The sequence below is a fragment of the Ambystoma mexicanum genome, chromosome 5p (assembly GCF_040938575.1).
Source record: "Ambystoma mexicanum isolate Mex_15411 chromosome 5p, UKY_AmexF1_1, whole genome shotgun sequence".
NCBI lineage: Eukaryota > Metazoa > Chordata > Amphibia > Caudata > Ambystomatidae > Ambystoma > Ambystoma mexicanum.
In genome coordinates this window covers 924,978,037-925,004,102 of record NC_090930.1, presented here as the reverse complement: position 1 = coordinate 925,004,102, position 26,066 = coordinate 924,978,037, and the positions used below count along the sequence as shown (strand labels likewise).

Below are 26,066 nucleotides of genomic sequence, written 5' to 3'. Positions count from 1 at the left end.
AGCCCCCCTTCATCAAGTTGCCTTCGACGGCCCACCACAGAAGGTCCCGGGCGACCGAGGGCGGCACCTGAACCGGGTCCGGCATCCTGCCGGAGGACTGCGACCATTGCATCTTGAGTGCCCACTGCAAAGATCTCATCCGCAGGCGAGCCTCTGGCATCAGAGGAATGCAGGATGCCATGAGGCCGAGCAACCTCAAGAACTCTAACGCTGGGAGCGTCTGGGCATGCTGAAACTTGTGCACCATCTGCTGAATGTGAAGAGCCCTCACCTGGGGAGGAAAACACTGCCCCAGGGAAGTGTTGAGCACTGCTCCGATGTACTGGAGCCGCTGTGTTGGCGTCAAATGGGACTTCTTTAAATTGAGGGAGAAGCCCAGCCTGTGAAGGGAGTGGCAGATGACGGACAGATGATCCAGGACTTGCTCGGGAGAGCTCCCCCTGATCAACCAATCGTCCAGGTAGGGGTAGACGTGAATCCCCCCCTTGCCCGAGATGCACTGCCACCACCACCATGAGCTTGGTGTGAAAACCCTCGGGCGGAGGTCAATCCGAACGGCAGGACCCGAAACTGAAAGTGCGAGTCGCCAACCACGAACCTCAGGTACTTCTTGTGCTTGGGATGGATCGGCACATGGAAGTAAGCATCCTTGAGGTCGAGAGACACGAACCAGTCCTGAAGCTGAAGGGCCTGGAGGACTTGAGAGAGAGTAACCATCTTGAACTTGTCCTTCCTGAGGAGTTTGTTCAAACCGCGCAAATCCATGATGGGTCTCAATCCCCCATCTTTCTTCGAAATCAAAAAATAAGGGGAATACCATCCATTGTTCCTCTCCGCTACAGGCACCAGTTCTATGGCGCCTTTCTCCAGCAGGGTTTGAATTTCCTGCGCAAGGAGCGGATCTGGACTCTGCAAAGAGGTTCCCTGGTGGATTGTCGTGAGGCCTCTGCCGAAAGGGAAGACAGTAGCCGTGGGTTATGATCTCCAGAACCCACACATCTGAAGTAATGGCACGCCACTCTACAAGATGCTGCGCCAGCCTTCCCCCAACCGGCGAACCATGGGACATGGCCTCATGACTGAGAGGTAGCGGCTGCTGCATTACCTGAGGGCAAAGAGGCAACTGCCCGAGCGGCCTTGGCACCACGGGTACCCTGTCCACCTCTGGTACCCCTGCGTTGGCCTCTTTGACTGCCAGCTCCTCTCGCTTTACTGAAGGACGAGTAATAGCGAAAGGAACCACCCCTCCATTGCTGTCCCCTAGGACGAAAAGGCAGAGGTTGGCGAACTGCAGCACCCAACGACTTCGCTGCAGCTTTGGAGGTCTGCAACCTCTCAAGGCTCTCGTCAGCTTTGCTGCCAAAAAGGTGTTCACCGTCAAAGGGCATGTTGAGGAGCCGGGACTGCACATCAGGAGCAAACCCTGACTTCTGCAACCACGCAAACCTGCGTATCACGGTGCTCGCCGCCATGGACCTGCTGACGCATTCAGCCATGTCCAAACCCGAATGAACGGACTCACACATGGCATCCTTACCATCATGGACCATAGCCGTTCGTCCCCTTCGGGAATATGTTCAGCCGCTAACGCAACACAGTTCCACAGAGAGTGTGTTAAACGAGACAAGGCACAAATGGAGTTGGCTGCCTGAAGCGCCATACCACCAGAAGAAAACACTTTCTTCGCCCAGCCATCAAAACGTTTGTCGTCCCTATCAGGAGGGATGGTAGGGTACAACACCTGCTTTGCCGGGGCTGTGGCCGCCTGCACCACCAAACTCTCCGGAGTGGGGTGCCTGGTCAAGTAGCAGGGGTCGCTACTGGCTGGACGGTATTTTCGCGACAAGGACCTGCCCACCGCCGGGAGACTCTCCGGAGCAGTCCAAGCCGCCGCCACCCTTCTCTGTAGAGCCATATGAAACGGCAGTACCGGGTCAGTTGGGGGACCAACATCAAGGATGTCCGTGAGATCATCCTGCACAAACTCCCCTGGGGGAGCAGACCATCCCAAGTACTCGGGAAACCCTAGCCATAAGGCGCCGGTACGAGGAATCGGCATGAGAGCCAGGCTCAGGCCTACAAAACTCCACCTCCGGAGAGTTGTCAAATCCACTGGCATCATGCAGTGACTGCCTCAAATTGTCAAACTGACTATGGCCCGAGACCATTTCATCTGGAACCTGACTAGGAACCAGGCCATCAGAATCCTCATCCACCTCCGAAATATATTCCAGGTGGCGAAAAGAAGGCACCCGAGAGTGCTTGCTCTTAACCAGAGCCTTCCTAGGGGGTTCCCCCATGCCACGGGGTACCTCCGACACACCGGCCTCGAAAGGCGTCGAGTGAATCGGCGCCGGCGTCGAGAGAACAGGCATCGCGCCGAGAGGGTCGACGTCGAGTAAATCAGCGTCGCCGCCAGCATCGACGGTGTCGACACAGTCCTCGAAGCCGGAGCTCCGAGCGGGTCCTTTGACGACCTGAGCATCGACGGCTTCGATGACTTCCTCAGAGCCGGAGCCTCGAGAAAGCCTGTCGACGCCCTCGACGTCGATGTCTTCCTGGAAGACATCACAGGTGCACACGGTCTCGAACGCGTCGAGGAACGGGACCTGGAACGGGTACGTCGAGAACAAGTCCCCTTGTCCGAACGGGACCTCTCCCGTGACTCGTGCCGACCACTCTTGCGAGCGGTGTCTCTCGACCTCTCACGGCCGACCCCACTCGTGGGCGCGGACGGCTTAGTACCCTGCGACTCGAGAATCGCCAGCATTTTCTTCCCGAAGGAAGCCCATTCCTCCGGCGTCGCACGGCTGGTGGGGTAAGCGACGTGCCGGGCAGAGTCCTCAGAAGAGGACCTGGAAGACGATCGCTGTCGGCGCTTCCGAGAATGCCTCGAAGAGGCCGAGGAGTGGCGAGACCGACTCCTAGAAGGAGACCCACGTGACTTCCGACGATGACGCGGAGAGTGACCTCTCGAATCATTCGTCGAAAGCCCCGCAGACTTTGACTTCCGGGGCTTGGACACCCGACCTACCGACAACTTCTTCTTATGTTCACGTAAGGCTTTGGACGTGAGCGACTGGCAGTCGATACAGTCATCCGTATCGTGGGCCTCCCCGAGGCACCAGAGGCAGGCGTTGTGCGAGTCCGTCACCGACATCTTGGACCCACACTCCCCGCACTTCTTGAAGCCCGGACGAAGACGAAGTAGAAGATATCTTCACACGAAGGATTTTCTCACAAAAACGAACAGGTTCGAAGAACCGAGAAGAACAGAACTCCAAAGAGTCGAGGCGTTAACCGAGATTCACGAAGCAACACGTTCGCGGAAAAAACAGAACTGAGGCTACAGGCGTCGTGTGTCCTACTTATCACATCGGATGACGTTGGAGGAGGTCCTCGACGACGGCGCATCGACGCAGGACACAGACGCCGAAAAAAGTTTCCAAAGCAGCACAGCTGTGGTGATTACCGATCATAGATATGGAATACGTCGGAGGACCCAATCCCCACGAAATGGGGGCTACTGTGTCTCACCCAAGGACATCCCCTGCTGTTTCCCAAGTCTCCTCTCCCCAGGTGATCCTCCCTCACATCTCCACCCCCCAGGGTTAGGATACAAGAGCGATGGCCCTTACCTGGCCACCTGAGTAGAGGATGATGGGCAGAAAGAAGTGAAGACAGCCTCAGGTTCCTCTCAGTCCCCATTTTAGGCGCTATCTCCCTCTATCCAGGTGTCCCAAATCTAGGTGTTACTGCATTTACTGTTGTGCCCCCATTTTAGGTGTTCTCTCCCTCTACCCAGGTAGCCTGGTACCTCTACTCAAAACAGTTACACTTATTGATGCTGCGTCTAATTTAGCTGCTTATATTTGCCGTTGTTGCCTCAAATCTGGGCATCTTGACGCACTGATCAGACTCTCAAATCGATATGTTTTTCAACCACAGCCACTCCCACTCCCAGTGCCTCCAACCCGCACACCTCCAGGCACACCCTGACACGACTATGGCGATCAGCACACAATTAAGCCAGACACACGGACAACCTAGATCTCTACCCCCACACCCTCTTCCCATACATCACTACCACACTCGCCCACACTGCTCACATACAGGAGCAGCTCTCTCAGTCCACAATACAGCACATCCGCCCCACACCACCCACCCTTGAACCCTCATTTTCGAACACAGTACCACACTCACCCGGAATCATGCGCGCACACACTGCCTCTCACCACCACCCCCCCACTCACGTACACAAGGAGCTCGCAGACCTTCCAGAACACACCCCATCCGCCCTTCAAAATTCATCCTTGCACCCTCTTTCCCGACCCCAGTACACCACACACCAAGAATCACTCACATACACACCATCTCTCACCACACACTACCCTACTCTCATATACACAGAGCTCTGACATTTCCAATTACAACCCACCTGACCTACCATCCTTCACCCCGACAACCTCATTCCTAAACCCACATCCCACCCCACAAAACCTCTTCACCTCCGACCCCTCCACTCGAACCCTACACATACCGACCCATCGCCGCCACCACCACTCACCACACACCCTCAAACTCTGACCAGAGCAGCTCTCTGGCCCATCATGAGTCGCCCACTGCCTACCCCCCTCCCAATTACCTCTGCTGACCCTCCACCCACCTCCCCTCAAAGAGAACCCACAGCCTCCCACATCCTCTCAGCTCCAACCATCCAACTCTCAAACCAGAGGAGCACAGAAACAGACCAATCCCTGCACCTTTCTCATCCACCCCTGCCCAACCCCTCCCATTGCCCCACCTCCCCTCTCCACTTCCCCAGGCGGAAGGCCTTCCCCCTCCCAAAGTGTCCCACGCCAAGCTCCCAACTCTCAGACAAGAGAAGCCATCCGATGCTCCAAAAATATTGTCCCACCACCAGCTCAACCCTTGCGCCTACCTTCAGAAACACCCTGTACCTCTCACCACGCCCTGTCCCTCACCCCAACTGCTACAAAACAAGGAACTACCACACATCAGTCTCAGCCTATCTCACACGAGGGGAGGCTCCCCTCAGCCCAAATGCCCCTCCTGTCCTCCCGCACCCTGCACCCACATACCCTCCCTCACACACACACACTTAAAACCTGCCCCCCACAACCAACCCAGAGGAATCCTGGGGGTACTGAGACAGCTTACGTCAAACCCCCTCTGGCAACTCCAGCGCTACCTCCACCACCCGAGCCCACCTACCTCGGCAAGCATTACCTACCTATCTACCACCCTCTCCATCACACCGACCACCTCCAGAAGGCCTACCCCAGCCACCCCCTTCACTTCCCTGAGATTGCCACGCCTTTCCCTTTTCCGAACCATCACCTCAACCCCCCTTCCCTGCAGACCCCCCCTCTCGCACACTCATTCAGCACCCAAACACACATAACAGAGGTAGATGATGCCCCTTGCCCTGAACTCTGCGTGCCTCACATGCCCTGCACCTCTCGATCCACCTAGCCTCTCCTGGCCCCACTACCACAGCCCCTCTATCCTCACTGCCTAAACCTCACTCCTTGAAGACAGCATCACCCTTCTCTCTCCTTCAACCCTCATCCTGTCCCCCTTTACCATCCCCTGGGCACCATCTGTAACACCTAGCCAGACACCTCTGAATGACCCACCACCTCTCACCACCACGCCTCAACCCTCAGCCTTTCGCTACCAACCGAACATCCCATGCCACTACTCAGTCGAAGACCTGAGAGCACCCGCCCTCTTCACAGTCCCCAACCACCCGCGACCCTCTGCGCACTTATTACAGTATCCACCACCGACCACCTCCATCCATCCTATTACACTGCCCTACCCAATCGACCCTCTCCCCACCAGCAACACAAACCTACTGGCGACCTCGACCATCCCAGCCCTGCTAAACACTAGACACCTGGGAAAACACCATCCCACTACCTCCCACAAAGTCACCTGCCTCCTCTTCAATGCCTGCTCTATAGCCAAGAACAGACATAGCATCTATGATCTCCTAACCTCCTAGAACCCTGATCATATCTTCATCACGGAAACCTGGTTCTCGGACAACCTCAAACCTATCACTCATGAAGCATTCCCACTTGACTACACACTAATCGCCCACAACAGACCTTCTAGAGGAGGCGGATTAGCCATCCTCCACAAACCACATCTTTATTACCTCCACTGAAACAAACCAGCACAGCCAACCGCAAATCCCGCCTAGTCAAACTCTCTCTTGCCTACTCTCTCAAACACAGCTTCCTACTCATCTACAGTCCCCCCCCCCCCGACTACGACAGATACTTTGCCAACATCCTGTGCGACTCACTAGAAGCCATTCTAGTTAACCACTCGGCACTCACCCAACTGGGAGACTAACACCTGGTTCGCCCTACCCAACAACTCCATGACTCTATCCCTGGTCAACAGCCTAGTAGGACTCAACCTCACCCAGCATATCAGAGGACCCACGCATACTGCTGGCCACACCCTTTATGGCATTTTCAGCTCTTCCAACCTCATTTCTGCATCCACCCCCAACCCCTCATCTGGACAGACTGCTACCATACCTTTCTCTCTCGTCACATTGCCGCAACTACTCCCCCCCCCCCCCAAAGCCATCCTCTACCCCTACATCTCAGTTCAAGTGCTGGAACAAGGTCAAGGTACCACCAGATCTGTCCGAGGCACTGCTAAGCGCCCTCCTCTCGCCCCTGACCACAGCTAGACCCTTACCCATAGAGCTCTTTGGCTCCTGCCTAAACGACTCCCTTATTCCCCTAACCACAGAATTCCTGAAACCGCCCTGCACCGCAGCTGCGACTGCCTCCTCACAAAACGCTCTACAACTCTATCTAGATACTTACACATAACAGCCCTAGACAGGACAGCCACCCTCCATGCGAAACTCTCCATCTTGTCCACCACACTCTACACCTGCTCTACCAGATCCAACTGTCCTCCCCCCATCCCCCATCGAGAGCCCTTCTTTCTGCTCTTTCAACCCCATCTCGTGCGAGGAGTTCATGAAACTATCAGTCAGCTGACTTTCCGGCTCGCCACTTGTCCCGCCCCTCGGCCCTTGTCCCGCCGCTCAGCCCTTGTCCCGCCGCTCAGCCCTTGTCCCGCCGCTCAAAGAAATCTTCACCTCTAACTGTGCAGGAGAATTAGCGAGGTCCATTCTTAACTACGCCCTCACCTCCAGCAACATTCGAGAATCCTTCAAAACTGTGCATGTCAAACCTCTGCTTAAAAAAGCATCCCTCGACTCTCTTACCAATCAACTACAGACCGATCTCCAACACCCGATTCCTGGCAAAAACTGATCGACCGCACCGAATACTCATAGCTCAATGTTTTTGTGGAGTTTAACAATGTCCTAGACCCTGCGCAATCAGGTTTCCGTCCATGGCACGGAACACAAACCACGCTGATCTCTATCTGGGATTACCTCAAAGTCACAGCACTCAAAAGGATGGAAAGTACTTTTTATTTTTGACCTCTCTGCAACATTTGACACCATCAACCACATGATTCTCCTTGACAGACTGCACTCGAGATTCAGCACTCCTCTGGCTGACCTCACTAATAGACAGCAAATACCCCATCTCCCCACTTTTCTCTCCTCTGCAAACCCAGTAAACATTGGATTACCCTAAAGCGCCTACCTCTCTCTCCTTTTCTTCAACCTTTACATGACCCCCCCCCACCCCCTCACTCAGTATCATCCGCTCACACAACATCAGCTGCTAGAACTATGCGGAGACATAAATCATCTTGAGAATTCCTAAATCAACCACCTACCCTCGCCCTGACCTAGCAGCATGTTTCACAAACACTGACCGCTGGAGGACGATTAACCATCTCATTTTGGACCCAGGTAAAACAGAGATTGTGGTATGAAGCAAAACTGCTCTATTTCTCCAACCGACTCCCTGGCTACCCTCGCTCTGCCTCCCCCGACTGTCAAAAGCTTCGGCTGCAAAATGGACCTGGACCCAACGGTCTCACCACATCAACAATGCATCCAAATCCTGTCATTTCCACCCTAGGCTCCAAGAAACAGATCTTCCCTTACCTCACCGACCCCAAAAGACTGGCTGCAATTATGTCCATCTCCATGTCCAGACTTGATTATGCAAACTCTCTACCTGGGTGCACTGGTCTACCAACTAAAACTTCTAAGGGCCCATAACTCGGCTGCCAGACTGCTTCTAGCATTGGGGTGAAGGGACCACGTCTCGCCTGTTTTTCGCACCCTACATTGGCTCCCAGTTGGGTGCAGGGCCACCTTCAAATTCCTATTATCCACTGAGCAGTGCACAAAGCAGGCCAATTCCCACAAGAAAAGATTACGCCTTACCACCTAACTCGCACCCTAAGGTCAAGCACTGCCCTCTTTGTGGTCCCCACCTCCAATACGGCCAGGATCGGAGGGTCCGCCTACTCAACCCTGGTGCCAACTTTGTGGCACTCACTGCCTTCCCGCATTACTTATAAGGGAATGCTGTGAATCACTTGACTTACTGCGACCAACAAATGGGGTGGTATCTCGCTCAATACGAACCCTTTCATAGACTCAGGCCAGACGAAATGGACCCCCATCACCTGGAGTCTTTGCCCCAGACTTTAAACCCCAATCGTAGTAGCACCCATGTACTTGATGGAATTGATGAATTACCTTCATCCACAGCGTAACACTGTACGCTCTGAGGCCTAGAGTTATCCATCGCCAATAATATGGACTGACTGTGCTGGACTCGTAACCCAAACACTAAGGCCATGCAACTATGCAATGCACTATCAGTCCAAGAAGGCACTTGCCTGCTAATCCTTCTCATCTGGAAATCCCAAAACAGGACTAGATACCTGTGATGACAGATAGGTGTGATTAGCAAAATAAGTGCTATCAGTGAATATTTTTAGCATAACTCCCAACCCAAACACTAATAGCACTTATGAAATAGACTAATGCATATTTGCTGGGCAATGATCTATCAGTCCAGAAAATACCTTGCTTGCTACTCCTACACATCTGGAAATCCCTGAGCAGGACTATATACCAAGGACCGTTCTAGCACTTACTCTTTGCTAATCCCAACTATCTGGGAATGTTTTAACAGAACTACCTATCTGGTAATCCATTTAGCAGCACTACCGACCAAGGATGTCTCTAGCACCTATACAGTAACATGAGCTTGGGACAGAACGGCCTGACACCACCAGTCAGTCTTCGCCGAAGCAATCTGGCCCAAAAGACACAGGTAGGACTTTAGCCTAACAGCCCGAACCCAAAGGCGATACTACCCCCTTGACAGGCACTGGAAGCTCAACAGGAACAAGGTCCCCCTGGAACGCACACAGACACTCAATCACACCACTATGCTAACTCTTTCCTCTGCTCCGACAAACAATTCAATGCAGCTACACCCCTTGATTAATTGGGCCAAGCTGCACACATACTTCTACACCTCCATGTTCACCTCAACAGTTTTTATAACGGAGCTATATCCCTTGAAATCGGCTGAGCTACACACAATCATTCACAAACACCAGCGCCGCCAGAATATAGATACCCAAGTCCATTGGTCTTGCAGCACACATTCTACTGATCTCGCACAACCACTGCATCACACCTAGAACCAGTATGCAGCTACACACCACTTAATACACACTAGTTGCATACATACCGAGTGCACCAAGTATGGTTTACTATATTACTCTCTCCACTGACCTGTGGTCCCGAAAGCGTTCAACCCACAACACTTTGCAATCATACCAATGGTAAAAGGCGTTTTACAAATGTTAAATAACATAATAACATAAAACATTCAAATCATACATCTCTCATTCACACACGCACCCATACAGCATTCACAAACTCATTTACCCAAGCACCTACGCAGCATCCTTTACATGCTCACTCACACAAATACATTTTTTAAATTAGCTGCAGCCCTGGTATGGACTTCAGACATCTCTCACGCTGCCTGTTGCACCAAAGGCACCCTGACTTCAGTGCAGCCTGCAACAGGAACCAGGAAGAGCTTCCAAGTTCCAGCATATGCGTGGTGAAGTTGGAGCACCATCATGCAGAATCTGGGTTTCTGAACCCATGAGCATTCAATTCTTGCTATTCCCCTGCCTCCATCCCCAATGGACCATGCAAGGCTGGGGGAAGCAAAACTTCCACCAGCCTTGCAAGTGGCCCAGTGGATATGCAGGCTGGCGTACTGCAAACTGTCAAAAGGAAACCAGGATTCCCTTTGAAAGTTAAAGATAGCTCCGCAGTGCTCCGTCAGCAGCTTGCTGCAGCTAAGTAAGCACTCCCTTTTCATTGGGCTGGCTTTCCTTGTCCCCAATGAGTGGTAGTTCAGCACCCTTTCGCCCATCAAGGACAAGCCACCCCTGGGTTAAAAAAAAAAAAATAAAAAAAAACATACAACTAGAGACATGTCTTTCATAAAGTGTATGTATATACTCAAATATTGGACCAAAGGCATGAGATACAAATTTCACAGGATAAGCACCTCAAACCACAATGTGGTTGTTGAAAAAACAGGTACATCATTTCCTTACCTCTAACGTAATAGCGCACACCTGCTCTAAAACAACTTCGTCTGGAGATCAGAATCCAGTCGAAGCACTTTCCATTAATAGAACATGAGTGCACAGCAATAACTGAGGAAAGGCTAAAGTTAAGAAAAATTCTTTCATATAATGAACAGTAAAAGCAGCAAAGCCAGTAGAGACTATGCCCAGGTTAGAACAATAAATCAAGAAACAAATACGATGTCAAGCCCAGTTGATCACAAGTTGTTTTTTCTGGAAAAATACTAAATATAGATTTCCACATGGCCTTTCCTTTTCCATAACATGCCGAAACCAACTCCTGTCTTTGTATTTGTATTTTATTATACTTTATATAGCGCTTTTAACCAAAGCGCTTCAAAGAGAACAATCAGCAATTAAAATCAGCAATAAAAAGCGGTGTTCAGTCAACAAGTAACAATCAAACAGACGATTGGCGTAAATGAGTTTTTAAGGAAGAGCGAAACAGAGAATAGGAGGTAATAGAACGGAGGGATAGAGGAAGAAGGTTCCAGTGGAGGATGGCAAGAAGTTGGAAAGATCGAAAGCGGGATTGCGCACAGGGGGCACGAGAATTATTAAGCCGAAAAAGATCAGCAGAACTGAGAGGCCGAGAAGGAGAATAGAAAGAGAAGAGAAGAAAGATAGTCGGGGACAAGACCATAAAGAGATTTGAACACTAGACAAAGGAAGTTGTATTTGAGCTGAGAGTGAAAAGAAAGCCATCCGAGAGAGTCAAGAGAAGAGGAAATGGAGTCTCGGTAAGAGAGCAGACAAAGTGAGCGAATAGAGGAGCGATAGATTGATTTGAGAGGGACAAGACGTGAACAGGGAAGACCAAAGAATAGAACAGAGCGGTAAAAGAGTTGAGAAAAGACTCATGAATAAACCAGAAGCTTAGTGGCATGAAAAGGGCACATTTTACGTATGTTGTAGCGATGGAATCGACAGGCACGTGAGGTGAGAGGGATATGATGGGTAAAGGAAAGATTAGAGTCAAAGTAATGACCAAAATTGCAAGCAGTGGGGGAGAAAGATTAGAGGGAGGAGACGAGATGGAAGAACATTAGCGGGGAAAGAAAAGGACTTCGGTCTTTCCAGCGTTTAGAGTAAGAAAGTGAGAAGTCGTGCAAGATTTGATGGCAGGGAGGCAAGATGAGAGTGAAATGGATGTCAGGTGTGAAAGATGAGAAGGAAAGAAAGACCCGAGTGTCGTCAGCATAGAAATGGTGTGATACTCCGAAAGATGAGATAAGAGCGAGAAAAGAGGTGTACAAAGAAAAAAGAAAAGGACCAAGGACAGATCCTTGTGGGACCCCGTGACTGAGAGGGAGAGAAGGAGACGTATTGCTGCCCTGGGATACATCGAAAGTTCGATTAGATAAATAAGGAAACCAGGATAGGACAGAACCATGGAAACCAAAAGAGGAAAGAGTCGAGAAGCAAGGAATGGTCCACCATGTCAAAAGCAGCAGATAGGTCCAGAAGAATAAGGACAAAAGACTGTCGAGTAACGAGCCGTGAGGAGAGAGTTCAGGACTCGTCAATTGCTGATCACTCCACTTAACCCTAACAATATGTGTACTAATAGCCAATCAAAATCAGTACTCATTTTATCAAAGAAGAAAGACTGAGTTGACTTTGCACCAGTGATCTGCAGATCGATCTCTCTGCGTCTCTCTCTCTCTCTCTCTCTCTCTCTCTCTCTCTCTCTCTCTCTCTCTCACACACACACACACACACAGAGCTTAAAAGCAATTAAAATGCATTTAAAATATACACGAAAAGGATACATCCATGTATCACTGGAATGGCAAATCTGTGGATCTGGGAAAGAGAAAAAACAGCAATTACTTTAATTGTGCAAACATGTATTAAACTCAATGCCAAAAATCACAACATCCTGAAGACAGTTCAAGAGAAAATGTGAGATCTTGCAAGTACAGGTTATGTAAATATAGCTTAACAGTACAAGAAGCAGGATTATCAGATACTCTGGCCAGACTGTACATTTATCATGGCTCTTCCAATAACACCTCACTTTAACCTACATTCGGACTATGTTGTGCACACCTCTATCTGTATGTTGTATTGTGATCATTATTACTGATGACTTGTTAAATTATGGACTTCTCAGCGCTGTGTGCGGGTCGAACCGGGATTGATTGTGGTGTCTCAACACAGATGTGTTCGATTTGTAGCGATGTGCGGTTCAAAGCAGCGTCAGAATGTTGTGCATTTTGAGAAGTCCACCATGTAAGGTCCTATGGCAGAGGCGGAGACAGGATAGGGTCTGAGCAGGAAAGACCCACCCAAAATCTGTAGATGCCCAGTTAGCAGCTGCCAATGTCACTGGTCACCCAGGGCGTGCAATTTTTAATCTACATATATAGAAGGCAGGAATCTGCAAGTAATAGAGCCTGCAGGGATCGAAGGCTGCAGGCACAGAACACCCAGCCTCCAGTATTATAGCTCTCGTGGAGCAAGCTGCCAGATAAGCATTCCCATAGCACAATCACATAGCCCTCAGTGTACTGGTGCAGGTGGCCCTCATATGCAACTTGCTTTGTCCAAGCAACAGAAAGGCACATTCAATAAATTGCCAGTACATTTTTGATACCAAATGTCCCATATAGCAGCTTGCTGTGTTCAAGCCAGCAGTAGTGACAGCCTGATTGAACCTCATGGATTCCAAAAGTACCTCACCGGCGTGGAGCGAGGAGGAATGGATGGAAGACATCCCAGATGCAGACAGGGACCTATCTCTGAGTTTTAAAAAGGTCCTGGGAGACTCCCTAGTGTTGGCAGCGTCTCAAGGGGTGAAACCTATAAAAGACCACCTAGAAGTGCTGGAATCCATCTTGGCTATGAAGGGGACTGAAGTGCACCGAAAGAGAAGGGCAAAAAGCCCAGGAGAGGGCACATCTGCTAGACACCCAGATGACGGGTTTGAACACGTGGGGAGTAGGAAAGCTCATAAGAGGTCAACCTCTCCCCTTTACCCCCTTGAGCCAGAAAGGAGGGGATAACGATGGGCCCTGTGAGGTGGTTGACGCATTTAGTAAATTGAAGAATGCCTTTTTACAAAAGTTGACAGTGCCACACCGCTTACCCCCTGCCCCAGGGGTGGATAATGTAGAGGATGACGGCAGTTACTCGCCTGACGAGGAGGACAAAGACAATAATGTACTGGCTGACATTCGTCCCAGAGCGGAAATCCCTCGGAAGCAGCCAGTGAAGGTCACTACAATGCAAGGGGAGGAAGAAGATAATACAGACAACATGTTTGACCCAGAAGCTATCAGGCACCCTAAATCTAACTAATGGGTACCATACCCAAAGTGGCTTTGCACACGGAGCAACACATTAGGAAGCCGCTGGAGAGGGAATTGCGATCATGCATGAGGGTCGAGTGTCCAAGACCGCAGTTGCCGGGCAACGTCACAGATACTCCAGAGCTGGATACCAAAATGGTGACCTAAGTCACTAAAACAGCCAGGGACATTAGAAAGTGATAAACAATTATTGTGTATTGTGCATATAAAGCTTGAGCAAGGCCGCAAAATGTTTGATGAAGGAGGTTAACAGGAGCACATTGGTGACAGAGAAATAACGCTTCATGGGGAGTTGAAACGCTATTGGGGAAGGTCTGATCTTCGACAATAGGCTGTATTTTTAAAAATAAATTCTTTAAAATAAGAAAATCAGTTTTACAAATTAGTTTATAACTCTTTTTCGCCAGCAGCGTTCCAATTTTCAGCACAGGAATTTCATGATTGCCAGATTCTATTAAAGCATTTATTGGTATTTTGTATGATGACATGGAGCCTTTTGATGACAATATGTGAGTATATTAGTGATAATGGGCACCATGGAAGTCCAGTGCTTTCAAGCTGTAGGTGTTTAAAACTGCAAGGGAATCTCTTGGAGTTGGAGATGAATTGGGTATACAGAAAAGGGTATTGCGTTAGTCCTCTTTAAAGGTGTGAAGGGGATGGTGCCATATTCCAATTAGCAATGGACATTTGGAAACTGCTTAGAGCCGGGAAAAATGCTGTAGCTATGACACAGGCAGTAGGGCAGACAAACAATACTGCAACACTGTAAAACAGATAAGACAAGAGGCCCTATTTGAACAGATATAGGCATCACTGCATCATTCTAGGAGAATGAAGAAACCGTCACAGGGATGAAGGAAGATGTGAAATAAAATGAGGAGGATGGGCCTGTTAATGGGTGGAGCATACAATTACTGGCCTTAAGCAACATAAAAGATGCAAACAAACGGAGCAATATTTGGAAGAGAGGGATCAGGTAAGCCATGACAGACAAGAATATAAGACATAGTAAATCTCATTGTTTACATTAAACCAATTAAATAAAGAAACTTTTAAAAAAGCCATCACAAAAGGTCCCTTGCAGAATATCAATGGCTTGGATTACAAAATTCTTACATTTAGGAATGAGATCGAAAATGCACTCATGCAACTAGTAAATACTAAACGCTCTCCGACAGCTGCATTGTAGATTCTGGCTCACAGGTGTCGCTTAAGCAAAACTCAGGGGAACAAAATATGTTAGTTTCAAGGATTTTTGTTTTTGCCTGAAAAGTAGGCTTTGTACTACTCGTGCATGCCTACTTCCCTTCAAAGCAAACTACAACCAAACATGTCCCTATACTATTTACAGGAGCATGTAGCAGGCAGGGTGGCCCTGATACATCGCACAGGTAAACGGGGTGTGGGCGTGTGAAGGATTCCAATCTGGTAAGGGTGTAGAAGCCCTAGCCTTTTTGATTTATATCAAGTAATACAATGATGCAGCTAATCAGACACCCGCCCATCATAAAGCTCCATGCCAAAAGTATAGTACACACATGTGCTCTGCTGCATCAGTCTCCTGGTCTGCAGCACATGCCCTTCTGTGGCACAGATCAGGTTCTAAGTTCACATGCGACATCTGCAGTGATAAGAGTCACTGCAGACAGCGGCTGCATTTAACTACTGCACTTCTGAGCCAAAAACAAGTGTGGGCCTATCCGTCTGGTGGCAGGGTAATCTCAAAGATTAAGCCATCTGGTTTATTGACTGGTGACAGACCACACAATTATTAAAGCCAAATCAAATTTGTATCATACTCACGCCAACCCAGTGTGCTCAGGTCAATTATGGAAAGGCTATGTGAATAATGGTCAGACTGCCTTTCAGGGCTTCAGCAAGCAAGACAAAAAGGCAGGAAGGCTGTCCCTTATCGATGCTGTGGGAGTTGGGTAACACCTCTTCCCAGCCTGGGAAACAGTCAGTAGGAGAGCTCTGGAAAAATCAAGCTTCAAAGAGACACACCCAACACAAAGGCCAGTCACACATCAGGGTGTTGCATACCAGAGAGTAGGCAAAAAGGACAGGGAAGGAAGGGTTGGCCATCTTTTTTTCTGTGGGGCTCTCCTCTCCTTCCGGTCTCCTCCATTTCCTGCAGAACAAAGCACTCTGGGTATGATGCAAGAAGGCAAGGGTCACTTGTCACAGCGACAGCAATTGCATGCCTTATTAGCAGTCCTGCTGTTTTCCAGTCGCCTGTGCCCATTTGCTTTTGTAAGGAAGAGGTCTCCAACAGCTTCTTGGGTTCATTTTGGACTTCAAAAAAATAAAAAAATGAAGAACTTGTTTCAACCCTGTTGGGAGAGTAGTCCTTTCCAAAGCCCTCTGCCAGAAGTGAAGACAGGTGCTCCAAGGCATAGGAAAGCTTTGCCCCCAACCATCCCTTCGGAACATTGGGGGGGACTGCTGCTGGATCAAGACCTGCACTCTATGCCAGCTGAACCGGTACTCAGGCTCCTCAGTGGAGGTGAAGGACTACTGCAGGTGCCAGCAAGTTCCACTGGCGAGCATCTCACCTTGTCTGTGATGTTTGCAAATATTCTTAGGGGAAAAGTATTAATATGCAAAGAAATCAACAAATGTATTTGGTACTTTTTTTCCCCAGAGGCCAGAACACCAAAAATAAACTAGATACGGGCCTGACCAGACATTAAGCCTAAAGCGAAATTCATATTCTGAATAACATATGGATGCAGGAATTAAACATAGGTAGCCGATTGGAAATCATGCTCAAATATTTTCAAGTGCGTACATGTACACCATTTATTCCTTCAAACACACATACAGATTCCTGCCTTCATATAACTGAAGATTAAAAATTGCTAGCGCTGGGTGACGAGGGACATTGACAGCTGCTGAGTGGGCATTTACAGATTTTGGCTGGGTCTTGCCTGCTCAGGCACTATCCAGTCTATGCCTCGGCTGTCGGACCTTAGCTGGTGGACTTCTGAAACGGCACACCGTTCTGACACCATTTTGAACTGCACAATGCTTCACATTGAACCCAACTCTATGCTGTCTCGCTGTTATCAAACCTGGTTTGAGAAGTACAGTTGGACGTTGTCGAGCCACCAAGCAAGAATAAGGGACCCGTTGTAACTGAAAAAGGTGCAAAAGGGTGGCTAAGCATAGACACATTCTTTTTAAGTGGCATTGTTGCAATTGCTTGCAGAGTGATTTCCTCTTCATGCCTCTGTGTTCTTTACCCACAGGTGGGCTACTGCTACAGTTTTTTATAGTAAGTTATTTTGCATAATGGTGTGCTTAATGAAAGTAAATATTTGTATAGAACCTTGATTGGGCATTCCTTTATTTTGGAGTCTTGTACCATTGCTGTTTGGGTTACTACTGTCAACACATTCACACTCCTCTTATGGGTATAGCCTGCCCTTAGTCCATGTTACCACAAACCGTGAAGGAGGTACATCTCAATAACTCTGTTAAATGTTATCAAATAAACAATATAAACATACACAAGCAGTAGGGTCACAAGAAAGCAATGTACACAGTGGTTGCTGTGGGCCATACATGGAGCACCAAAGTTCTCGAATTGCGGGGGGATGCTCTGAGCAGGCAGCGCCACCCGCTTCTACAGGGAAGTCATTCGTAACATGAGTTCAGTCCCTAGTCCCTCCCCCATCCCTTTTTCCCCCATATTTTCAGAAATTTTCAAGGGCACCCCCTTGAAGTGTAGATGCGTTGTTCCAGGAATGCACATTTGCTTACTTCGTTGGACCACCGATTTATGGATAGAGTGTCTGCAGAACCCCAGGTAGCCGCAGTCAATCTCTTCCCCGCTCCTAGAGCCAACCCGAGAAATACTTTTTCATACTTGGTGAAGTCCGTTTCACTCCACACCCCCAACAGTATTCAGTTTTGGGTCTCTCGGAACTGGGGACCCCATTATCTCAGAGTCTAATGATGCACTCCGCCCAAAACATCTGTAGTACTCCACACTCCCAGATCATGTGAAAAAAAGGGCCTTCTGTTCTTTTACACCGGAGCCACTCCCACCATTGGTCCCTCCCCATTAACCATCGTTCTAGCGTATGACCTGTGTAGTATTCTGAGCTGTATCAAGCTCAGTTTGGCATCAATTCCTATTTCTCGGGGGAACATCCATTTTTCAGGCACAAGTGTGCCAAGGTCATTTTCCCACTTTTCTTCTTTCAGTTTTTCACTCCACTGGCTGTTTATAAATTTTCATAAAGGTCAGTTAGCCTGGATTCCTCGGATATAAAACTATCAGGGACATTTGGTGTACCGTATTGTAAACCAAATGGCGTATCATAAGATGGCTCATTGTCCTCATAAATAGAGGTTAATGACAAAGTAATCCTTTCTGGTAAAGGCGAAGGCATCACAAATTTTGAGCTTGATGCTCGAAGAGTCTGTGTCTTTCGATGGCATCATTGGTGTCGATGGCGCAGCTGGTGTCGATGGCGCAGCTGGTGTCGATGGCGCAGCTGGTGTCGATGGCGCAGCTGGTGTCGATGGCGCAGCTGGCGTGGACAACCTCGACTTATCTTTCGACTTATGACTCGAAGGATCCTTCGATGAATTCTCATCATATCGAGGCCTCGACGGCACTCAATGCGGATCTGGCCTTTGTCCCCGGGCTCAAGGTCGCACAGGATTTGGCTCGAGCCCTTTCCATACTGGCTTTAGAAGGCGCGGCAGGAGAATGGCTTGTTGAGGGTTTTTGGTTGTCACATATTTTGTGTATTTCTAACCTGAATGCTTCCCATCCGGCAGGAGTGGAGGCCTTAGTGGGACAAGATAGAGCTCTCTCAGGAGACGAGTCGGACGTCAAAGTAGGGGACTGTACCTTTTTGTGTCCTTTCTTAGAGGAGAGTTGCCTTTCGCATCGTCAGAAGGTTTCTTCAACAAGGATTTCTTAGCCAATTTTCCGGTTATTGATAGACATTTCGAGCTGGCCGAGGACTTGTGCTCCACACCGAGACACCACAAGCATACTTGATGTGATCAGTTAGCAACATCTTGGAATCGAAGACATTTACGTACATTTTGCAAAGGGAATACTGGAGCGCACCATAGTTCTCGAAGCGTAAGCTTACTGGGAAAAACGGAGCTGAAGACAACAGGCGCTGCGCATGCTATATATGCCTTCGATGACATCATCCTCGAGACGGAGCGCTCGAGGGACATCGAGTCGACTACATCGACGCTCAGCAGCGTGGGAGGACAAGATCCATTCGAAGTGGTCGACCGACGCCAGAAGCAGACACCACAGAGGACCAGTCTAGTACTGACGAGAAGAAGCGGAACTGAGAAAGGGACACCAAAGCTCACAAAGGAACACGAGAGTGGTTCCACCACAGTCAAAGAGACTGCCGCCCATAGGGGACACCTCTATGAGAAGCAAGATATAGGATTGTTCCAGGAACTGTGAGGAGAGGAATGGCCAGACCCCAAGCCAGGGTGAGAAGGACTTATACCTCAAGCCGAGGTGAGAGAAACTGTAACAAACTGATTATTCTGGAGTCACTGAAAAATCGTTCGAGTTGGCTCACCCCTACATTACCGCAGGACACCAGGGCATTGTGAAGACCCCAAGATTAGGTTCTCAATAGATTTTACTGGCCCGGTGTCAAGGCAGACATCCAGTCTTGCGGCCACATGCAAGATCTACCAAAAAACATCCAGTACTGCTGTACCCATAGTCCCTTTACAGCCGTTCCCATTATTGGCATTACATTTTTTAGGCTTGCAATGGATATAGTGGGACCATTAGAACCATCCAAACATGGAACAAAATATACTCTCATAATCGTGGATTATGGTACCAGGTACACAGAGGGGTTCCTACTTTGGAATAACACCACCCAGCAAATCCTAAAGCACTTGATCCCCTTTCTATCCCACGTAGGATTCCTGGAAGAGATTCTAACAGACCAAGGAACCACTTTCATGTCCCGGCTTACGCAAGAGGTGAAGAATATGCTCAACATAAAAACCATTCGCACATCTGTGTACCACCCCAAGAAGAATGGTTGGCACAACGTTTTAATCAAACCTTGAAGGGAATACTCCGAAAGCTGGTAGAAACGGACGAGAAAGGCTGGGACCTGGTCATATTCAGGGCCCTTTTGTTGACGGAAAACACCACAGTCTTCCTTGGGCTACTCCCCTTTCAAACCCTGAGATGTACTGGACATGCTAAGAGAGACCTGGGAGGATCTAGCAGAAGATATGAAAGTTGTAAGGGAGATAAGACCCATTGCTCCTGGGCCCCAGGACCATCAAAAGGGCAAATATGGCAAACAGGCCATAGCCCAATGCTTTTCAGTTGCGCATCAAGTCCTAGTCCTACTCTACTCTACACCCCACATCATAAAGAAAACTGACATTAAAATGGCACAGACTCCATCATGTTATTGAGCAAAAGGGACCCCTGAATTACTGAATCTTTAAAATCAGAGAGACAGACATTGCAGATCTACCATGTAAATCTGCAGAAACAGTGGAGAAGTGATGGGGGTCAACCAAAACCCTGTGACCATGGTTGCTGTCTTTGTAGACCATTCTAGGTGGATTCCCAACACACTAACCCAAAGCCAACTAAGGCCTACAGGAGCTATTGTCACAGTTTCCTGAGGTTTCTTCAGAAGAACCCAGAACGTTCACTGGTTTCTTCTACTCGATTAGAACACCACTTGGGCAACTAGTTTATCTAAAGCCATATAAAATCCCAGGCTAGACGTAAAACCCTAATCAAGCAAATTTAAAACATTGTAAGTTTGGGTGTTACAGAACCAGAGAACCCTTGGTCCTTCCTTATTGTTCTGGTTGCCAAACCAGATAGCTCCTGGAGATTCTGTATTGGTTTCAGAAAGCTGAATTCACTCTCCACCTTTAGTAAGTACCCTACATGTAGGATAGATTAATTGATAGAGCATTTGGAGGATGCCAGGTTTATAGCTAGGCTTGGTTTAACGAAAGGATATTGGCAGTTGCTCTTAAACCCCGCAGATAGGGAGAAAACTGCTATTGCTCTCCCAAGGACTCCATTAAGTCACAGTCCATCCTTTTGCCCTTCATGGTTCCCCGACTACATTTCAAAGGCATATGCAACCCTATTCCTCCTCCGCGGGCGCATATCGAGAGGACATTGTTATACATGACATGTTCGGACGTGGGAATAATATCTACGCCACCTCTACAAGGTTACCGGGGTCTTGAGAAATGCAGGACTCTGTGCAAACAGCAAAAAATGCCACCTGCTCCAGAGCGCCGTAAAATATCTAGTCTATTTTGGGAGAAATTAGCTAATTCAACCAGAGACGAAAAAAAGGTCAAAGATGTAGCCTTCTTTAGTTCTTGTAGGACAAAGCGAGAGATTGGTGTCTTCCTGGCTTAGCCAGGTTTTCTCTGCAATTCATTGAAAATGTGTCCAGTATAGCAGCCATTCTAACAGACGAATAGAAAAATGCCCAAAAAGCATTTCTGGACCAGGGCATAGCAGAACAATTTTGGATACCTCAAGAAAATTCTTTGTCAAGAACCGGTATACAAAATGCTGGATTTTATTAAATAATTTGTCAGACAGATGCCTCCAAAATAGGTCTGTGGGTGGGCCTATCGCCACATGAACGAGGACCAGTTGGAAGCTCTAGTCATTAAATGGGCCATCACCACGCTCAAATACAACCTAACTGGCTGAATGTTCTGCCTCATTACTGACCATTCCCCTTTGACGTGGATGTACGTAGGGAAAAAAAGTAATTCCAAGGTAATGCAATGGTTCTTAGACCTTCAGCCTTTCTGTTTTACCATAAAATACTAGAGGGATCAGGAACAAGAGAATGTTAACTTTTAGTTATTTTACACTATGAAACCAGGAAGGCTCAAAGGCAACAGAAGGGGTATGCGATGAACCCAAGGAATTCATCCCTTCTCTCCAAGGGTGAGCCACCCCCTTTGGGACTAGGGAATTAAGCCTGCTAAGCTCAACCCCACCTAGGGGACAGGGCAAGCAGGATCCCACTGGGGTGACTCCCCCTTAGTAAACAAGGAATCCCCAGAAAGGGATTTTATTATTCTTCCCTCATGTGCAGAGTCCCACTTGTTTGTTGATTACATGGGCATTAGAAAGGTAGGAGGTGAAAGAAACTTAAGCGAGAGAGGGCGAACACCAAGATAACCAAAGCCGAGGAGAAAGAATCAGAAACCTGAGTGAGGCTGAGAACCAAGAAAACCCAAGCCCCTGTCGGAGAACAAGTACCTTAAGCTGAGGTGAAAGGCAAAAAACAGAAAACCCTAAGATAGGGTGGGAATTAGAATACTCCAAGGCAGAGAAAAAGGAGCAGTATGGGGTGAGAGAGACTATACTCCAAGGCTGGGCAACCGCTATCTGACCTATAGTGGAAGAGACACTTGTTCCAAGAAGAGAGGAAGAGTAAAGAGGCATTCTAAAACTGAACCCTGAACTGTGTATCAGGGAAGAAACCTGAAAACATATTTGTAGGAGGCAGGAATGGTGTGGAGGAGGGATGAGTGTTCAGAAAGGAGACCTAACATCAAAGGGTGGAGTAGTAGAAACACAGAAGGGCCAGAAGAGTGGTGGGAGGAGCGAGACAAAGTTAAGGAATAGCAAGAGTATGAAACTCAGAGGTAAGAGTGGGAGTGTTAGACAGGGGCCTGAATCAAACGAGATACTACCCAAACTCCCATTAGAACACCAACCATCGGATAATGTAGGGAGAGTCAGGAAGTCCCAGAGGGAGTATAGACAAGGCATTCAGCCTTTAGGCCATTACAAATAGTTGAAGAACTAAAAAGTGGGGGTCAGTCTTCTATATTACTAACCTGGGTTCAGAGACTCCTGGGTTAGGGTGGACGTTCTATATGAGACGCAAGATGGGAGGATGGTAATACACCCCACAAAATCTTCAATAAAAAACCCTGAACTCCCTATGAGCCTGTGAGTGATTCTTGAGCCACCTGTGACATATCTAAGATATAGAGCTTAGGTGCTGCCTATTCAGACCATCTATCCCACATGAAAAAGGTGTTTCAATCCAAGCAGAAGCCTGGCTGGACTATCAAGGCTTCAAAGTGCCAGATAGTGCTGAGTAGAACAAGTTACTCTCTTACCTGGTAACGTTCTTTCGATGGGATGGTCCGACGACGTATTCCATATCTATGACAGTAATCACAGCTGTGCTGCTTCGGAAAATCTTTTGGCGTCTGCGTCGACACGCCGTCCTCGAGGGCTTCCTCCGATGGCCGACGTCACCAGATGTTATAAGTAGGACGCACAACGCCCGTAGCCTCAGAACGTGTGGCACCAATCTTCTGTCAGTCTCACCACACAAGCCTTGCGGAAACATAAGCTGCAATTGCATAAGAAATTCTGTAGCGGGGAAGGCAGGGAGGGAGCGATATAGAATACGTCGTCGGACCATCCCATCAAAAGAACGTTACCAGGTAAGAGAGTAACTTGAGGGGATTGGGTCCTCCGACTTATTCCATATCTATGACAGACTCCCAAAGCAGTACCAACGTAAGGAGGTGGGAAAAGAATATAGAAATTTAGAATGCCCAATCAAATTGCAGAGTAAAGGACCGCCTTGCCAAAGGCCATATCCTGCCCATGGACAGAATCTAGAAAACGGTACAGGGACTTTGTCGCCGGGGGTCTGGCCGAAAGCAACACCTCCATCACGTCTTCAGGGAGGTCACAATCCTTATACCTCAACCTTTCAGAAGCCAAGCGTGAAGGTTGAGGGATCTGACCTCTGGATGGAGAACCTGACCCCCTCCCGTGAGAGCAGATTGTCTCGGTAGGGAAGTAGTCTTGGAGGGCAGATGGGCAAGTCGGGAAGGTCCGGGTACCACGTCCTCCTGGCACATGCCGGAGCAATGAGGATCATCCGAGAACCGAACCTCCGCAGCACTTGCGGGATGACGGGGACTGGAGGAAACGCGTACAGCAGTGGGAATGACCACTCCACTAAGAACGCGTCTCCTAAGGCTCCTCTTGACGGAAATTCCTGCGAGCTGAACCTTTTGCACTTCCGGTTGACACTGGAGGTGAAGAGATCCACTTGAGGGGTCCCCCATCTTCAGGAGAATCTTCTCCTGAGCCAACTCTCACTCGTGAGAGATCACACTCTGCCTGCTCAGAGTGTCCGCCGTCTCGTTTTCGTCTCCAGCCAGATGAACTGCCGAGATCGAAATTTCCTGCTGGATTGCCCAGAACCAGAGCTGCCTCGCCTCTCTGCACAGATGAAGTGACCCTGCACCCCCCCTTTTTGTTGAGGTAGTGCATGGCCACTGTTGTCTGTCAGAATCAGGACATTCTTTCCTCGCACAGTCGGACTGTCAGTTCGTTGACATGAGCTCCCCGTCCCGTGAGGGACGCGTCTGTCACGATGGTCACCTTAGGCCAGGGCAGCCGAAACAGAGCCCCCTTCATCAGATTGCTTTTGACGGCCCACCACAGAAGGTCCTGGGCGACCAAGGGCGGCACCTGAACGGGGTCCGACATCCTGCCGGAGGACTGAGACCACTGGAGCTTGAGTGTCCATTGCAAAGATCTCGTCCGCAACCTGGCCTCTGGCACCAGAAGAATGCAGGATGCCATGAGGCTGAGCATTCTCAAGAACTCGAACGCAGGGAGACTCTGGGCATGTTGGAACTTTTGTACCATCTGCTGAATGTGATGAGCCCTCACCTGGGGAGGAAAACACTGCCCCAGTGACGTGTCGAGCACTGCTCCGATGTACTGGAGCCTCTGAGTTGGCGTCAAGTGGGACTTCAAGTTGAGGCAGAAGCCCAGCTTGTGGAGGGAGTGGCAGGTGACAGACAGATGATCCAGGACTTGCTTGGGAGAGCGCGCCCTGATCAACCAATCGTCCAGGTAGGGGTAGACGTGAATCCCCCCTTTCCTGAGATGCGCTGCCACCACTACCATGAGCTTGGTGAAGACCCTCGGGGCAGAGGTCAATCTGAACGGCAGGACCCGAAACTGAAAGTGCGTGTCACCAACCGCGAACCTCAGGTACTTCTTGTGCTTTGGATGGATCGGCACATGAAAATAAGCATCATTGAGGTCGAGAGACACCAACCAGTCCTGAAGTTGAAGGGCCTGGAGGACTTGAAAAACAGTACCCATCTTGAACTTGTCCTTCCTGAGGAGTTTGTTCAAACCGCGCAAGTCCATGATGGGCCTCAATCCCCCATCTTTCTTCGAAATCAAAAGGGAATACCATCCCTTGTTCCTCTCCGCTACAGGCACCAGTTCTATGGCGCCTTTCTCCAGCAAGGCTTGAATTTCCTGCGCAAGGAGCGGATCCGGACTCTTAAAAGAGAGATTCCCTGGTGGATTGTCATGAGGCCTCTGCCGAAAGGGAAGACAGTAACCGTGGGATATGATCTCCAGAACCCACACATCTGAAGTAATGGCACGCCATTCTACAAGATGCTGCGCCAGCCTTCCCCCAACCTGCGAACCATGGGACATGGCCTCATGACTGAGCTGAAGCGGCTGCGGCGTTGCCTGAGGGCAAAGAGGCAACTGCCCGAGCGGCCTTGGCACCTCGGGTACCTTGTTTTCCACCTCTGGCACTCCTTAGGTGGCCCCAATGACAAGCAGCTCCTCTCGCTTTACTAAAGGATGAGTAATAACGAAAGGAACCTCCCCTCCATTGCTGTCCCCTAGGACGAAAAGGCGGAGGTTGTCGAACTGCAGCGCTCAACGACTTCGCTGCAGCTATTGAGGTCTGCAACCTCTCAAGGCTCTCGTCAGCTTTGCTACCAAAAAGATGTACACCATCAAAGGGCATGTTGAGGAGCCGGGCTTGAAAAAATACCGGAGAGGTGGGCACCACAATGTTTACTCTTTTTTTCAATGTCTACTCCTCTCAATTAATTTTTAGTTAATTTTTAACCTGGAGCTGCCAGTTTGAACTGGTCCTATAGCACAAGGACCTCCATAAACCATATACACAAGAAAACAAGGCAACTTTGCCTTATTATAACTGGCGCTTCTCAGTTGGCCCTTAGAGAGGGCTGCAAATTCCCAAAATATTGAAATCCAACGTTCTCATAATTTCAAATCAAAGC

At 49.0% G+C, this 26,066-nt stretch overlaps 1 protein-coding gene across 4 annotated transcripts in view; it reads right to left on the bottom strand.

The window, feature by feature from the left end:
• SACM1L (SAC1 like phosphatidylinositide phosphatase) overlaps positions 1 to 26,066 on the bottom strand; it is a 1,165,903-nt gene that overhangs the window by 731,600 nt on the left and 408,237 nt on the right. For all 4 annotated transcript variants that reach the window (XM_069613352.1, XM_069613355.1, XM_069613353.1 and 1 more), the window contains exons 7-8: positions 12,393 to 12,426; positions 10,588 to 10,689 (exon numbers count right to left, since the gene is read on the bottom strand). In XM_069613352.1, coding sequence (XP_069469453.1) covers positions 10,588 to 10,689; positions 12,393 to 12,426 — 136 coding nt within the window. The remainder of the gene's footprint in view (positions 1 to 10,587; positions 10,690 to 12,392; positions 12,427 to 26,066) is intronic.